The sequence below is a fragment of the Carcharodon carcharias genome, chromosome 11, assembly GCF_017639515.1.
Source record: "Carcharodon carcharias isolate sCarCar2 chromosome 11, sCarCar2.pri, whole genome shotgun sequence".
Lineage (NCBI taxonomy): Eukaryota > Metazoa > Chordata > Chondrichthyes > Lamniformes > Lamnidae > Carcharodon > Carcharodon carcharias.
This window is the reverse complement of record NC_054477.1, coordinates 73,782,515-73,799,398: the sequence shown is the minus strand read 5'-3', so window position 1 is coordinate 73,799,398 and position 16,884 is coordinate 73,782,515. Positions and strand designations below refer to the sequence as shown.

Below are 16,884 nucleotides of genomic sequence, written 5' to 3'. Positions count from 1 at the left end.
GTAGCTGTACAGGATCAGCTTGGCTAGGGGCATGACAAGTTCTGGGGCACAAGTCTTCAGTACTATTGCTGGAATATTGTCAGACCCCATAGCCTTTGCAGTATCCAGTGCCTTCGGCTGTTTCTTGATATCATGTGGCGTGAATCAAATTGGCTGAAGGTTGGCATCTGTGATGCTGGGGACCTCCAGAGGAGGCCAAGATGGATCATCCACTTGGCACTTCTGGCTGAAAATTGTAGCAAATGCTTCAACCTTATCTTTTGCACTGATGTGCTGGGCTCCTCCATCATTGATGATGGGAATGTTTGTGGATGCTTCTCCTCCAGTTCTTTAATTGTCCAGCACTATTCACGACTGGATGTAGCAGGACTGCAGAGCTTAGATCTGATCCATTGGTTGTGGGATTGCTTAGCTATGTCTATAGCTTACTGTTTATGCTGTTTGGCATGCATTAGTGAATGAGATGGGTTTTTACAACAATCAACAGTGGTTTCATGGTCATCATTAGACTTCAGATATTTAGAATTTCAGATATTTTTATTGAATTCAAATCCCACCATCTGCCATGTGTCTCTGGATTACTAGTCCGGCGACAATGCCACTATGCCATTGTCATTGTCAGCCTAAATCTGGATGTTGTCCAGGTCCTGCTGAAAGTATGTAATGACATGGGTTATCTCATTATCGGAGAAGTTGCGAATGGAGTCAAACATTGTAGAATCATTAGCAAACAGTCCACCCAGTATCTTATAATGGAGTGACAGTCATTGATGAAACAGCTGAAGATGGTTTGGCTGAGAACTTTTCTCTAAGGAGTTACTACAGTGTTTTCCTGAGGTTTGTTGACTGGCCTCCAATTACCAGAATCATTTTCCTTTACAGTCATTAGGGAGTTTTCCCTTTGATGCCCTTTGACTATAGTTTTGCTTGGATTCTTTGGTTTCATACCTGGTTGAATGTTGCCTTGATGTCAAGAGCAGCAACTTTCACCTCTCCTCATGTCTTCAGCTTGTGTCCTTGTCTGTATAAAAGCATAGGTGTTCTGATTGGCACAGCTGAGAACTGAAATTGTGTTTGTATGTTGATTCTTGAGTGTACTTGGAAATCCAGGGAAACGTAATCTTGGAAGGTGAGATTGAAACCCTGGGAGGTGGGCCATCATTGAAGCTGTCCGAGTTGGAGTGACTTTTGGAGAGAATTTCAAGATGAGATCTTCAAAGATGAAGATTGGAAAACCTTGAGAGAGGCAGAGTTTCAGTGAGATTGGTTGACTCACAGTGTGACTAACATCTCATTGGGTTGTTGAGAAATTCATGGAATCTGTTTTGATTGCATTTGGCATTTATTGCGTAGTGTGGTATGTTCAACCTCAGTGGGCTTGTTAATTCACATGTACCTCATACTTACCCTGAATATTTTACGTTAAGATAGATATTGTGAATTGTTTTATCTTCCTGAACTCATAAAATTTATTTTTGTTTGTTCAAAATCTGTGGAAACGTGTGACTTTCTTCACTTAGTAAGTTTCTTGGTTATCCAACTTTGTCTAGCTTAAACAAAACGTTATTGATCTCTACTCAGATCTTGCCAACAACTTGGGGTCTGGCCAATGATTGTAACACTATAGTGAACAGATGTATCAAGCTGGTATCTGACTAATTGTTTTCTAAAGTTAGGAAGATTACTTTTACCATTGCCAACACCAGCAACAGCATGAAAAGGCACAAATTATGATATTTTACAAGTTGCAACTACAGGCTTCATCATAAAACACACTATGGGCTGAATTTTGAGGTCGTTGGCTGGGCACAGCGGGGAGGCCCAGGAGCAGCCGGGAAAAGGTCTGCCATCTGTGATCGGCCCCCGACTGCTGGCTGGCAAATTAATGGCCAGCCAGCGTGAAAGACGCGCTGAAATGCTCAGCATTGCTAGGGTCAGGGCGGGATGAGGGCGAGCGCGGTAGTTTGCACATGTGCATGGGAGCATGTGCTGACAGCTTCCTGAGGGCACAGAGCTGTGTCAGGGAGCTGAAGAATTGGAGAAACAAAAATAAAGATTTAAAAGATGATATGAACAAGTCCCCGCATGAGACTCAGTCACATGAAGAGGGATATGTTTAAAATGAAGTTGAAAAATTTTTTCTGGTTTCTATTTACCATCCACAGGTGAGGTCTCATAAAAATTGCAAAGGCCGCCTGGCCTATTCGCCCGCCCGCTAACCAAAAAGTTGAACGGGCAGCGAAAAATACAAGTTAATTATTTGCTTAAGGGACTTATAGGCCTCTTAATTGTCGGCTCTTGCGCGTGCCCACCCACTGAAAGATCACGAGGGAGCACTCACCTGACATCATCGCATGTGATTTAATGCCTGATTGGGTTGGACACTTGCCCACCCAATGAATGTAAAACTCAACCCGGTAGATAAGTTAAACAGACATCCAGATGGATCAACGATGCCCTACAGCACAATCAAAGTCTCCCACATCTTCTTAGCCTGCTAAATGCTATGTAACTTTTACATCTAATGAATTATCAATATGGAGGTGAAAGCTAATAAGAAGCAGCAAAGTGATTATCTAAAGCAGAAGAAAGAGGCTGAAGCTGCAGCTACAAAAGCACTTTTGTGATAGCTGTTTGCCAGACTGCCCCTGATGTGTCCCTGATGAGTCCTGCTGTTAACTAGCCATTCACCAATTGCATAAAAAGTTGTCCCTACATCTTCACCTCACCCTCAACAAAGATGCTTTTACTTAAATTGCCTTTACACACTATTCCAATCACAATATGCAGCACCATAACCAGAACATTCTCTCGTCTCAGTACAACTGTGATGTGCATGTGGCGGAATACTGTTCCACATGCTGCTATTTTCCACTGCTAATAGTGTGCGTCTGATATTTTCCAAGACTTAATCTACTGCTTCTTTTATATGCTGCTTAGTGTTGAGTGTATGTGAGGTAGTTGGCTGCTCTTTGTCCATGGAATAACTCTTGGGACTGTCTCTTGACTGCGATGAGCAAAGGTCTAAGATGGCTTAGCTTAAAAGGGTATGTCACTTTCACTGTTAAATGGTAATCTAGTCTGATCCATTTCCTTGCACTGGTGCATTCGCCAAGGAGGGTGGAAGGGTCTAAATGTGTTGACATCTTGAGATACAGCATCATTTTCTGTTCAGATTTTATTTATGGTCCTACTATTGGACGCGTTTTAACACTTCCACTGATATACATGAAGCAAATCTGATGAATACAATGACATTCGTGAAGTTCTCTCATGGTGAAGTTAGATAGGGATTTCCAGGATTTTGACCTGGCGATGATGAAGGAATGGTGATATAGTTCCAAGTTAGGATGGTGTATGACTTAGAGCGAAACTTTCAGGTGGTGGTGTTCCAAAGTGACTGCTGCCTTTGTCCTTCAATCTAGGTGGTTGATGCCACAGGTTTGGAAGGTACTGTCAAAGAAGCCTTGGAATAATGCTGCAGTGCATCTTGTAGATGGTACACAGTGCAGCTATGGTGTACTTTCCAGTCCAGCCGGAAAATTGCCCCCATAGATTTATGTGGCTGATCCAGTTAAGCTTCTGGTCAAAGGTAACCTTCAGGATGTTGATGGTGGAGCATTTAATGTTGTTGAATATCAAACGGAGTTGGTTAGACTCTCTCTCGGAGACAGTCTTTACTTAGTTCTCATGTAGCACTAAAGTTACTTGCCGCTTCTCAACCCAAGATTGAATATTGTCCAGGTCTTGCTGCATGTGGCTTGGACTGTTTCATTATTTGAGCAGCTACAAATGGATCAGAACACTGCAATTATCACTGCACATGCCCACTTCTGACCTTATAATCTTCTTTTGTGCTGTCTCCAACTTTAGCCAATGGAAATTTTTCCCCCGATCCCCATTGACTTCAATTTTACAAGCTCAAACCTTGATGCCACACTAGCCAAATCTTGCCTTGATGTCAAGGGCAGTCACACTCATTATACCTCTGGATTCAGCTCTTTTGTCTATGATTGAAGTAAGCCTGGAATGAGGTTTGAAGCTGAGTGGCACCGGCGGAACCTAAACTGAGCATTGGTGAGTCGGTTATTGCTGAGTAACTGCTGCTTACTATCACTGTTGATGACCCGTTCCATCACTTTGCTGATGATCGAGAGCAGACTGATGGGACGGTAATTGGCTAGGTTCGATTTGTCTTGCCTTTTGTGTAAAAAATACCTGGACAATTTTCCACTTAAATGGGTAAATGTCAATGTTTTAACATTTGGCTAGAGTCAGGCTGGAGAACAAGTCTTCAATACTACAGCGGGGATATTGGCAGGGCCCAAAGTCTTTACTGTAATCAGTGCACATAGCCATTTCTCGATATCATGTAGAGTGAAATGAATTGGCTGAAGACTGGCTTTTGTGATGCTGGGGACCTCAGGAGGAGGCAGAGATGGAGCAGCTGATCAGCACTTCTGGCTGAAGATAGTTGAAAATGTTCCAAGCTTGTCTTTTGCACTCACATACTGGGCTTAGCCATTATTGAGGATGGGGATGTTCATGGAGCCTACTGCTCCCCAGTTCATTGTTTAGTTGTCCACCATCATTCACGACTGGATGGAGTAGGTCTGCAGAGCTTTAATCTTACCTATTGGTTATGGGATTGTCTAGCTGTGTCTGTAACATGCTGCTTCTGCTGTTTAGCATGCCTGTAGTCCTGTGTTGCAGCTTTACTAGGTTGGCACCTCATTATTAGATACACCAGGTGCTGTTCCTATCATGCTCTCCTACACTCCTCTTTGAATGAATGTTGATCCCCTGACTTGTTGGGAATGATAGGGTGTGGCGTATGCTGGGATATGAGGTTGCAGATTGTGGTGGAATATAATTCAGCTGCTAATGATGTCTCATAGTGCCTCAAGGATGCCCAGTTTTGAGACGGTAGATCTGTTATAGAACTACCAAACTTAGCATGGATGTAGTGCTATGCAACACAATGGAGAGTGTCCTCAGTGTGAAGATGAGACTTTGTCTCCACAAGATCTGTGCAGTGGTCACTCCTTCCAATACTGACATGGACTGATGTACCTGTGACAAATTGGTGAGAATGAGGTCAAGAAGATTTCTCCTTCCTTTTGGTTCTCACACCATCTGCTGCAAAACTCACTCTGCAGCAATGTCCTTCAGGACTTAGTCAACATTGGTGCTTCTGAGTCAGTCTTGGTGGTGGAAACTGAAGATGTCCATCTGTTCTGTGCCCCTGCTACTCTTAGTGATCATTCCAAGTGTGGAGAAGTACTGATTCCGCTGAAGGAAGGCAGTAGGCTGTAATCAACGGGAAGTTTTCTCGCCAGTGTTTGAGCTGATACCATAAGACTTCATATGGTCTGGCTCCAATGTTGAGAACTCCCAGGGTTACTTCCCTGGCTCCAATGTTGAGAACTCCCAGGGTCACTTCCTCCCAGCTCTACACAACCATGTCACCACCTCTGGTAGGTCTGTCCTATAGGTGGGACAGGACATACCCAGGGAAGGCGATGGAGCAGCCTGGGATATTGGCTAAAAGTTATCATTTTGTGAGTATGACTAGGTCAGTCTGTTACTGGACTAGTTGTGGGGCAGTTCTCCCAGTTTTGGCACAAGTCCTCAGATTTTGGCGAATAAGATTTTGCGGGATTTTTTGAGCAAGGTGTTTGCTTTGTCATTGTGTTTTATTCATTCACGGGATGCAAACTTCGCTGGCTGGGCCAGCATTTATTGCCCATCCCTAGTTGCCCTTGAGAAGGTGGTGGTGAGCTGCCTTCCTGAACCGCTGCAGTCCATGTGGTGTAGGTACACCCACAGTGCTGTTAGGAAGGGAGTTCCAGAATTTTGACCCAGTGACAGTGAAGGAACAACGATATATTTCCAAGTCAGGACGTTGAGTGACTTGGAGGGGAACTTCCAGGTGGTGGTGTTCCCATCGATCTATTGCCCTTGTCATGTCTGAATCCATTGCCTAAATTGAGCCATATGGTCTATCTGCTTTTATTCTTATTGTACTCTGTGGTAGCTGTTTGGTACACCTGAGTGGCTTGCTAGGCCTTTTCAAGGGACAGTTAAAGACCACTCAAATTGTTCTGGGTCAAGCATTACTGGTAAGTCACACTTTTACACACGGTTATGAACTTTTGTCCCAAAAGAACCTCAGTGAACCAGATTTTGTGACCTCCAGCTGTTGTGGTGGAATTTGCACTTAGTATCTGGATTATTGGTACAAGCCTCTGGTACTCATTGGTACAGGTACTAATCCAGTAACATTACCGCTAAACTACTTTAGGTCTTTTGAGATCCAAATCTATCATCTCATCAGCCAGGAAAGGATATGAACTGGCTTTCTGGATAGCAGGTTCCTGTTACCATCTGTTACCATCACTTTTGTTGTTCATTCATGCTCTGTGTATCAACTAGAACACCTTCCTCTATCTAAGTACTGAAACCTCATTGAATAGAGGTACCTAGATTAACATAGTTCATTGAAGTTCATAACATACTGTGAGGTCCTGCTTTGCTCAGTATCATTAGGTACATATTGTTCTTATTCTGGTACAAGAGAAGAGAAAGAGAATCAAAAACAAAAATAGCTGGAAAAACTCAGCAGCTCTGACAGCGTCTGCATAGAGGGATACAGTTAACGTTTTGAGTCCATATGACTTTTCATCAGAACTAAGGAATATAGAAATGAGGTGAAGTATAAGCTGGTTGAGGAGGTTGGGACAGGTAGAGCTGGATAGAGGGCCAGTGATAGGTGGTGGCAAAGAAGAGATTGCCAAAGATGTCATAGACAAAATGACAAAGGGGTGTTGATGTTGGTGATATTAGCTAAGGAATGTGCTAATGATGACATTAAAGGTAGAAAGCAGGACGAGCAAGTGACAGATAGCCCTAGTGGGGGTGGGGTGGGGGGAAGGGATCGAGATAAGTGAAAAGGTAGAGATAAAACAATGCATGGAATTACATTTAAAAATAATGGAAATAGGTGGGAAAAGAAAAATATATTTAAAAATATAAATAATTATAAATTATTGGAAAAAGGGGGATTGGAAAGGGGGTGGGGATGGAGGAGAGAGCTCATGATCTGAAGTTGTTGAACTCAATGTTAAATCCGGAAGGCTGCAAAGTGCCTATTCGGAAGATGAGGTGCTGTTCCTCCAGTTTGCGTTGAGCTTCACTGGAACATTGCAGCAGGCCAAGGACGGACATGTGGGCATGAGAGCAGGGTGGTATGTTGAAATGGCAAGCGACAGGAAGGTCTGGGTCATGCTTGCAGACAGACCGAAGGTGTTTCATAAAGCCCAGTCTGCGTTTGGTTTCTCCAATGTAGAGGAGACTGCATTGGGAGCAACGAATGCAGTAGACTAAGTTGCAGGAAGTGCAAGTGAAATGCTGCTTCACTTGAAAGGAGTGTTTGGGCCCTTGGACAGTGAGGAGAGGGGAAGTAAAGGGGCAGGCGTTGCACCTTCTGTGGTTGCATGGGAAGGTGCCATGGGAGGGGGTTGAAGTGTAGGGGGTGATGGAGGAGTGAACCAGGGTGTCCCGGATGGAACGATCCCTGCGGAATGCCGCCGGGGGTGAAAGGAAGATGTGTTTGGTGGTGGCATCATGCTGGAGTTGGCAGAAATGGCGGAGGATGATCCTTTGAATGCGGAGGCTGTTGGGGTGATAAGTGAGGACAAGGGAGACCCTATCATGGTTCTGGGAGGGAGAGAAAGATGTAAGGGCAGATGCGCGGGAGATGGGCCGGACACAGTTGAGGGCCCTATCAACCACTATGGTTAGAAAACCTCGGTTAAGGAAGAAGGAAGACATGTCAGAGGAACTGTTTTGGAAAATGGCATCATCAGAACAGATGCGATGGAGGCGAAGGAACTGAGAGAATGGGATGGAGTCCTTATAGGAGGCGGGGTGTGAGCAACTGTAGTCGAGGTAGCTGTGGGGGTCGGTAGGCTTGTAATAAATATTGGTGGAGAGTATCACCAGAAATTGAGACAGAGAGGTCAAGGAAGGGATGAACTATGTGAAAATGACGGAGGGGTGGAAATTGGAAGCAAAATTAATAAATTTTTCCAGGAACAGACAAGAGCATGAAGCGGTCATCGATGTACTGGAGAAAGAGTTGTGGGAGGGGGCCTGAGTAGGACTGGAACAAGGAATGCTCCACATACCTAACTGACAGACAGACATAACTGGGGCCCATGCGGGCACCCATGGCCGCACCTTTTATTTGGAGGAAGTGAGACGAATTTAAGAAGAAATTGTTCAGTGAGAGAACAAGTTCAGCCAGACGGAGGACAGTGGATGGGGATGGGGATTGTTCGGGCTTCTGTTCGAGGAAGAAGCAAAGAGCCCTCAGACCATCCCGGTGGGGGATGGAGGTGTAGGGGGATTGGATGTCCATGGTGAAGAGGAGGTGGTTAGGGCCAGGGAACTGGAAATTGTTGATATGATGTGGAGCGTCAGAGGAATTGAGGATGTAGGTGGGAAGAGACTGGACAAGGGGAGAGAGAACAGAGTCAAGATAGCAAGAAATGAGTTCTGTGGGGCAGGAACAGGCAGACATGATCGGTCTGCCGGGACAGTCCTGTTTGTGGATTTTGGGTAGGAGGTAGAAGCGGGCCGTCCGAGTTGGGAGACTATGAGGTTGGAAGCTGTGGAAGGAAGATCTCCAGAGGAGATGAGGTCAGTGACAGTCCTGGAAACAATGGCTTGATGTTCAGTGGTGCGGTCATGGTCCAGGGGGAGGTAGGAGGAAGTGTCTGCGAATTGATGCTCAGCCTCCGCGAGGTAGAGGTCAGTGTGCCAGACAACAACAGCACCACCCTTGTCAGCGGGTTTGATGACAAAGTCAGGATTGGACCTGAGAGAATGGAATGCGGCAAGTTCAGAAAGAGACAGGTTAGAATGGGTGAGAGTAGCAGAGAAATTGAGATGACTAATGGTCACGCCAACAGTTCTCAATGAAAAGATCAAGAGAAGGTAAGAACCCAGAGGGAGGGGTCCAGGTGGAGGGAGAATAGTGGAGGTGGGTAAAAGGATCCTTTGAACAGGGAGAGGACTCCTGCCCAAAGAAGTGAGCACGGAGACGAAGGCGGCGGAAGAAGAGTTCAGCATCGTGCCGAGACCGAAATTCATTGAGATGAGGGCGTAAAGGTGTGAAACTGAGTCCTTTGCTGAGCACTGAACGTTCAGCGTCAGAGAGGGGAAGGTTAGGGAGTATGGTGAATACATGGCTGGGGCTGGGATTGGAAGTTGGGATGGGGTCAGAGGGATGGGCAGGGGTAGAGGGCCCTGGATGGGCGTTGGTGTCGATGAGTTGTTGAAGCTTGCGTTCCTTTGCGCCTGAAAGAAAGAGATACAATTTCTTGTTGAGGCGTCGGATGAGATGAAGAATAAAATGAAACTGGGGACAAGGACAGCTTAGAGATAGGGTGAGTCGGTGCTGCTGGAGGGAGAGGTTGAGTGTGTTCATATGGCGGTGCATGGCACTGACTGTGGATCTCAGGATGCGACTAGAACAGCAGTCCAAGGAGCGTTGTATGTCCCGGAGATACCTGTAATCCTGTGTGGATTCGAAACATGAGGGGTGGAACTTGTGTTGGAATCAATGTGGGGTAAGGCAGAGACGGAGACATTCACTGAGGAAGGAAATATAGCTGTGAAAGTGAATTTTAGTAAACACTTGTCAAACACCAGGAGTGAAATGGAAAGCAATGAAGGTGAACAGGGCAAAAGAGACAAGCGGAAATCCTGTTGGAGAGAAGAGCAGTACTTCTTCAAAGTAGGCATTTGTGGAAGAGAAGTGGCAGTCAATTAAACACTAAGATAAAAGCAAAATACTGTGGATGTTGGAAATCTGAAACAAAAACAAAAACAGCTGGAAAAAGTCAGCAGGTCTGACAGCATCTGTGGAGAGGGATACAATTAACGTTTCGAGTTTGTATGACTCTTCATCAGAACTATGGAATATAGAAATGAGGTGAAATATAAGCTGGTAGAGGGGGTGGGACAGGTAGAGCTGGAAAGAGGGCCAGTGATAGGTGGAGGCAAAGAAGAGATTGCCAAAGATGTCATAGACAAAAGGACAAAGGGGTGTTGACGGTGGTGATATTAGCTAAGGAATGTGCTAATAATGATATTAAGGGTAGAAAGCAGGACGAGCAAGTGACAAGAGAAAAAGAATATTGTCCTTATAACAACCCTTCAGTTTTGGCTTTCAGAAGAATGAGTGACATGTTTTGGGTTTCAGTATCAGTGAGGGTGAATGGGCTTAGAATCAAGGCAGGAGAAGACTACTGTAACTATGAACTGTGGCCATTCCTCCTACTTCTTAGTTACTGCTCCTTTGTCCAGTATTTACCTAAACTACCTCCTCGAATGGAATAAGAAGAGATACAATGGGACTGCTCTCTGGTGTCATTTCTCTCAGAACTAAGTGCTATCTTCTGCAAGCAGAGTAAAATTGTTGAAAGATTTAAAATGTCAGTAAGATATATGTGTAACACCATGTACCCTATATTGGGTGTGATAACACGTACACTGATCACACAGCTACGTTACATAGGACAGTTTGTATGGGAAAAATGTAGTCGCAGTTATGAATGAAAGAGCAGTTACTGCAACGATTGCCACAATGCAACGTGCCTTGCTGCATAATTGACGCTCATAATTATCATTTAAAATAATGTCAGACTATGGGAGGGGAAATCAATTCTTGATGCCGTGCAGCTTAGTGAACAGTATTATTATAAGGTTAGAGTGGGGATCTATTTACTTGGTGAACCTGAGAAGATGTTTTAACTATTTTTGACTTTAGGTACAATGCATTTTGTGTTTTTCCACAATCAAGTGCAATAGCCTCTTAATAAATTAAATGTATGATTAACATAATTAACGTTAGCCTGGATCTTTCGAGCAGTGGCAACAATGATTGGATTGCTGCTGTACTTGTAAGCTCCCCAATTCGATGCTGCTGTGCATTTCTGCTGGGACGTTCTCATCCTGGCTTTCACCGAAAGGTAGTGCAGCCTCCCTTGGGGAACTCCGTCGGAACAGAGTAGACTCAGAGGAGATAGGACATGCCCCCTTTTTACGACACTAGCTGCTGTATGGTAAGCTTAAAGGTCCAGTCTTTGAATTTTAGTGAATGGGTAAGTGTATGGGTAAGTAAATGGACAGGTGGGTAGCTGGGGATGGTGGGTGAGGTGGGTAAGTGGGTAAATGGGTAGGTAAGTAAGTGGGTAGGTGGATAAAGGGTAAGTTGGTAAGGTTGGTAGGTGGGTAGAGTGCATAGGTGGGTGAAGTTGTTAGGTAGGTGAGTTGGGTAAATGGGTAGGGTGAGTGAGGTATGTAGGTGGGTAAGTGGGTAGGTGCACAGGATAGGGAGGTGGGTAGAGTTAGGTGGGTGAGGTGGATAGAATGTGTAGGTAGATGAGGTGGTAGGTGGGTTTGGGTGAGGAGGGTAGTTGGGCCGAGGGATGATCAAATTTGGTCTGGCGGGGTAGCCAGGTTTTTGGTGGGGGGGGGGGGGGGGGGCAATAAGGTCTGGTTGCGGGAGTAGTCAGGTTGTCAGGAGGATTAGTTGGGTCGGGTGGTAGTCGGGTTGGGTCAGGGGTGTAAATGTATGGTGGGACGGTGTGGTTGTGTCGGATTGGGGGTTAGATGGGTGGTCGAGGGGTAGTTTGTGGTCTGAGACAGTTGGATCAAGAGGTGTAGTCAGGTTGGGGGTAGTTGGATGGTCGGGGAGTTACTTGGATAGTCGGGCATAGTTGGTTGTGTCTGGGGGATTGTTAGGGGAGGTAGTCGGATCAGGTGGAGGGGGATAGTCAGGGGTAGTTGAGTAGTTGGGGTATCAGGAGGGGGAGGGTTGATGGGGGTGTCAGTTGTGTAGTTCCCAATGTGTCAGACTAGGTTTTTATTTGTCTAACACATCCTGGGTAACTGTACAGATAAGTACTGTGGAACTGTCCAAAATCTTCAACTCTAGCTCAGAATCAGAGACATTCGTGGAAGATCATGGGGAGCAGGAGAATTGCCCATTAAAGGTTGAAACTTCCCGGGCAATTCCTACATATTTCCACATGTCAGGGCTTCCACAGTGTCCTGAGGCACATCTTTAGCCATAGGTCCAATCTCCGACAATCCAGAGACCGGAAGGTTTGGCCCATTATGTTTAATGAATGGAGCCTTTGGATTATCGGCAAGAAGGAACAGGCCTTGAATTATACTGTGGGATATAAATTTACAAATATTTCACCTGTTCTTATGAGGCATATATTAAATGGGTTAGAGCCTCTACTAAAATAACACAAGAGAAATTTGATATATGTGTAAAATGTTCATGTGTTAGTATTTTATAGCATAATTCTATGTCCATAAATCATAAACATGTAGACCTGTTTATCAACAATAGTTACAGAGTTTTTGTGTGGGAGTTTTATGATTACCAAATGCTGATCACAATATTTACTTTCTTTATTACTCAGCTAATCAGCCTCCTTCAAAGTACTGTATGCACACCTACCTCCTCCCTTTCCCTCTGACAACAGAATCATTCAACTCCACTGCTTATGAGACTGCAATTAGTAAGTAAACAATTGTCATTACATATTCCTTCGATGAATGGAGAATATTGGCAACTTGACAGTGGTTATAGAGGATGCAGGGGTTGGGCAATTATAAGCCTCAATAGTAATGTACTTGCTTATCTCTGTCTCTAAAATTTATAATGGGATTACAACCCTGAGGTCATTCCAGGATATTTTAAATTTTCATGAGTTGGTTTTATGCCATCGCTTTTATTAGTTGTTATTGTAGACTCAGATCTTTGATGTATTTATTCTGCTTTCCACATTACAAGTTATTTACAAGTAACCAACAAGTGTATACTAGGAACTAATTTGATCAAAATAACTTTTATAGTATCATCAGTAGGACCATAAGTAAACTTTTTAAAACAAACATTTATGTATTTGGTAAACGTTGCTAATTTTGGCTACTTGTGTTTGTTTACGTAAATTATTGGGAATAAATTGCTGCAGAAACTGCTCATTATGTAATTCTAATGCTAAGAATATGTATTTGAAACTATTTTTACAAAGACTAAAAGATAGAGATGCTGATATTAATATTGGGCTGTAACCTTCGACTCACGCCAGAAAGTGCTGGCCTGCAGAAATTCGGGGAAATAAATACTTACTTACCTGGTCTTGAAAAATTGCGTGGCCACTTCCGTTTGCCAGAGCTGCTTGGGGCCTGCAGTGAAAGACTCCTCGCAGGCCCAAGCGAGGTCTAGATTCAGCGAATTCAAGGAGGCCATGTTCCATCTTTTACAGCGCTTGCTGCTATGAAGCAGGTAAATTTAAAGGGCCAGGGAAATTGACAGGGAGAAAGTACGTGTCTAAAGTAAGTGGGTTGATTTGTGGGTTGGGGGGTGTGTACGGGGCTGGTCCAGGGGTTCGAGGGTGGGGGGAGTTTGGAGGGTCTGGGGGTCCCGAGGTCGGGGGGGTTCTGAGGTCAGGTGGGGGGGGTTTGGGGCAGTCCGAGGGGGTTGTGGTCTGAGGGGAGTGTGGTCTCTGGGGGTTGGAGGTCGAGGGGGGTCAGAGGTCAGGGGGGTTTGGAGGTCGGGGGGGGTTGGAAGTCGGGACAGGGTTGGAGTTTGGGGGGCTGCAGGTCGGGGGGGGGTGGGTGTGGTCCGAAGTTGGGGTGTCCGAGGTCAGGGGTTACAAGGTTGGCTATGGGGGGAGCGGGGTTGGGCGTTCAGAGGTCGGGGGGTTATGTGAAGTCGGGGGCAGGTCTAAGGTCGAGGTCTGGGGGTGGGGTCAGGACGGTCCGAGGTTGGGAGTTCTGAGTTTGGTGGGGAGGGGTGATTGGGGGAAGGAGTTCTGAGGTCGGGGTGGGTTCGAGGTCGGGGGTGTCTGGGTTCGGTGAGGGGGTGCTGGGCGTGTGGGGGAGTCCCTTGAAGTAGGCCTGGTCCTTTACAATAGTTATTCAGTAGTTAGAAGTGGGTTTAATTCTTCTAACCTTTTCTGGGTTACTATTGGTATAACCCCAGCAGAACCATCCGAAGTTTGCAATTTAAACTGAATTTTTGGATGGTTCCCAGAGCAGTGCAACTGTCCAAAGGAAGTTTGCACTTCTGGGCAATTGCCGTGCAGACCTTTACTTGGGAACTTGCCAGAGAGATTCCCCAGCACATCTTTGGGGAACCCCCCAAATTCGATACTGGGGAGCGTGGAAGCTATTGGTCATTATTTTGCTTGGTTAAATCCTGCAGATCTGTGTTACAAATGTTTCAAAATATCTTAACCAGCCTCAATGAAAATAGAGATAAAAACAAAAAAACTGCGGATGCTGGAAATCCAAAACAAAAACAGAATTACCTGGAAAAACTCAGCGGGTCTGGCACAACTCTTTTCTTCTCCGCCGATGCTGCCAGACCCGCTGAGTTTTTCCAGGTAATTCTGTTTTTGTTCAATGAAAATAGGTTGTTTGAAAGCTCATTGTTGCCACAAGTAATCGTGTGTACTTCAGTCAGACACCACAGCTTCTACTGCTTACATTTTCATCCCTTCAGTTTTAAAAAAAATCTCATTTGACTTATTAAGGTAAATTAGTAATATATTCACAACTTATGGAGTCCTTCTATTGTTTAATAGAAATGCATATCCCTTTCAGTAGTAATATTCTCTTTTGGTGGAAATGCCCAGTGTTCGTTTGGCACCTACACGTTGGGAATTAAGCACGTGGAAGATTACCAGCATGCATTTATGCATCACATCTACATGCTGCAGGGCTGCATCATGTTACACCACCTCACAATTCTGTATACTCCTCGATCACTGGCACCCTTTTTAAAACCACACTGAATGCTGGACAAATGAGTACCCAGCAATAAGAATAGTTTAAAAAGATATATTAAAAGGTGCTTAAATCAACTACCAGCTGACAGCAAAATAATATATTTTATGTCATTTTAACATTTTTTTAAAAAAAGCTTTTCACCTGTTTCTTTGCAACAAAATAGGAAATATCGTTGTTTTCTTAATGTGACCTATCTCAATTGCAAGACCTTCTTAGGCTGTTGAAGTAACTCTATCTTTGTGAATTGTTACCTCTTGCTAAATGTTTATGAGCCTATTTCCCTGTATAACATTCATAGTCACATGGATATTTCAGTTTTTTTTTGTCCCTGTGTTTAATGAGACATCACTGATGTTATCTCTGGAAAAAAGTTGTGATTAAATAAAGGGAAAATGCTCCCTACACTGCATATTCCCCGCCTTCCTCAGACTAACACTTTGTTCCCTCCAATTTCCTGCTCTCCTCTCATGAAGACTATTTGTGGAGGGATAGCTTCAGCTACCTTTGTACTGGTTACCTGGAGTCATTACAAAACAGAAGGAGGTCATTTTGTCCATTGAGTCAATGCTGGCTCTCTGGAGAGGAATCCAGCCAGTCCCACTCCCCTGTTCTATCTCCTTGGCCCAGCAAGTTTAATTCCCTAAAGTGCTTATCCAATATCCTTTTGAAATCATTGATTGTCTCTGCTTCCACCACCCTCATAGGCAGTGAGTTCCAGGTCAAGTTCTTCCTCCCATTCCTCCTGCATCTCTTCTCCCAAACCTTAGACTTGTGTCCTCCAGTCCTTGTACCTTTATCCTTGACCAATAGCCAGAAGCCTAGGCTCTTCATCATGGTTATTCAATCATGGAGTATGGGGGGGGTGCCATAGATAAGTGCGAACCTGCCTCATCCAATGGACACATGCAATTTACAGAAGGAGTTACTGAATATTGATTATAAATGGCACTATTGCTGATTTTTCCCCTCCCTAGCTAGGTAAGTTCTCACCAATTATAACATCCCTATCATCAAAATGACAAAGATTAGTTAACCCAGTATAGATCAACAATTAAACTTGGTCTGCATAGATCAATTCCACAGCCAGCTGTGTTATAGCAGGTAACCTTCATGTTACATAATTGCCAGCCAATACTATGTCCAACAAGAGAGTGTCTAACTACCTCCTCCTTATATTCAATGGCATTATCATCATTGAATATCCCACCATCAACATATTGGGTGTCACCTCTGGCCAGAAACTTAATTAGATCAGCCACATAAATACAGTGGCTACATGAACAAGTCAGAGGTTGGGTATTTTGCAACGAGTGACTGACCTCCTTACTCCCCTAAGCTTTTCCACATCTACAAGGCACAAGCCAGGAGTGTAATAGAATATTCTTCCCTTACCTGGGTGGATGCATCCACAAGAAAACTCAAGAATCTCGACACCAATCCAGGACAAAACAACCCGTTTGATTGACATCCAATCTACCACATTAAACACTCACGCCCTCCACTTTTGGCACAACATGGCTGTACCATGTTTCCAGAGGGCTTCTTCAACAGCCCCTCCCAAACGGGGGACCTTTATCACCTCAAAAGACAAGGACAAGTAGTGAATGGGAGCACCACCAACTTTAAGCTCCCTTCCATGTCACACACCATTCTGAATTGGAAATATATTGCTGTTCTTTCGCTGATGCTGGGTCAGAACCCTGTAACTCCCAATCTATCGGCACTGTGGGAGTTCCTCCGCCACACAGATTGCAGCAGCTCAAGACAGCAGCTCACCTCAACCCTCTCAAGGGCAATTCGGGCTGGATAATAAATCCTGACCTACTGTGATCTCTATATCCTGTGAATAAATAATAAAAAAAACAGAAAGGAGAAAATGAAAGTCATTCATGTGTATACTAATGTCTCCCTTGAAAATATTCATCATATGGCGATTCCAGTGCCATCATAGGATGCGGTGCCCATAGCTCATTTTCTCCATTAAAGAAATAAATACATAGG

The 16,884-nt window shown here is 44.5% G+C and overlaps 1 protein-coding gene across 1 annotated transcript in view; it reads left to right on the top strand.

Moving 5' to 3' along the window:
- LOC121284194 (transmembrane protein 182-like) overlaps nucleotides 1-16,884 on the top strand; it is a 69,364-nt gene that overhangs the window by 31,428 nt on the left and 21,052 nt on the right. Inside the window, exon 3 of the mRNA XM_041199443.1 lies at nucleotides 12,507-12,605. Within this exon, the coding sequence (XP_041055377.1) occupies nucleotides 12,507-12,605 (99 nt within the window). The remainder of the gene's footprint in view (nucleotides 1-12,506; nucleotides 12,606-16,884) is intronic.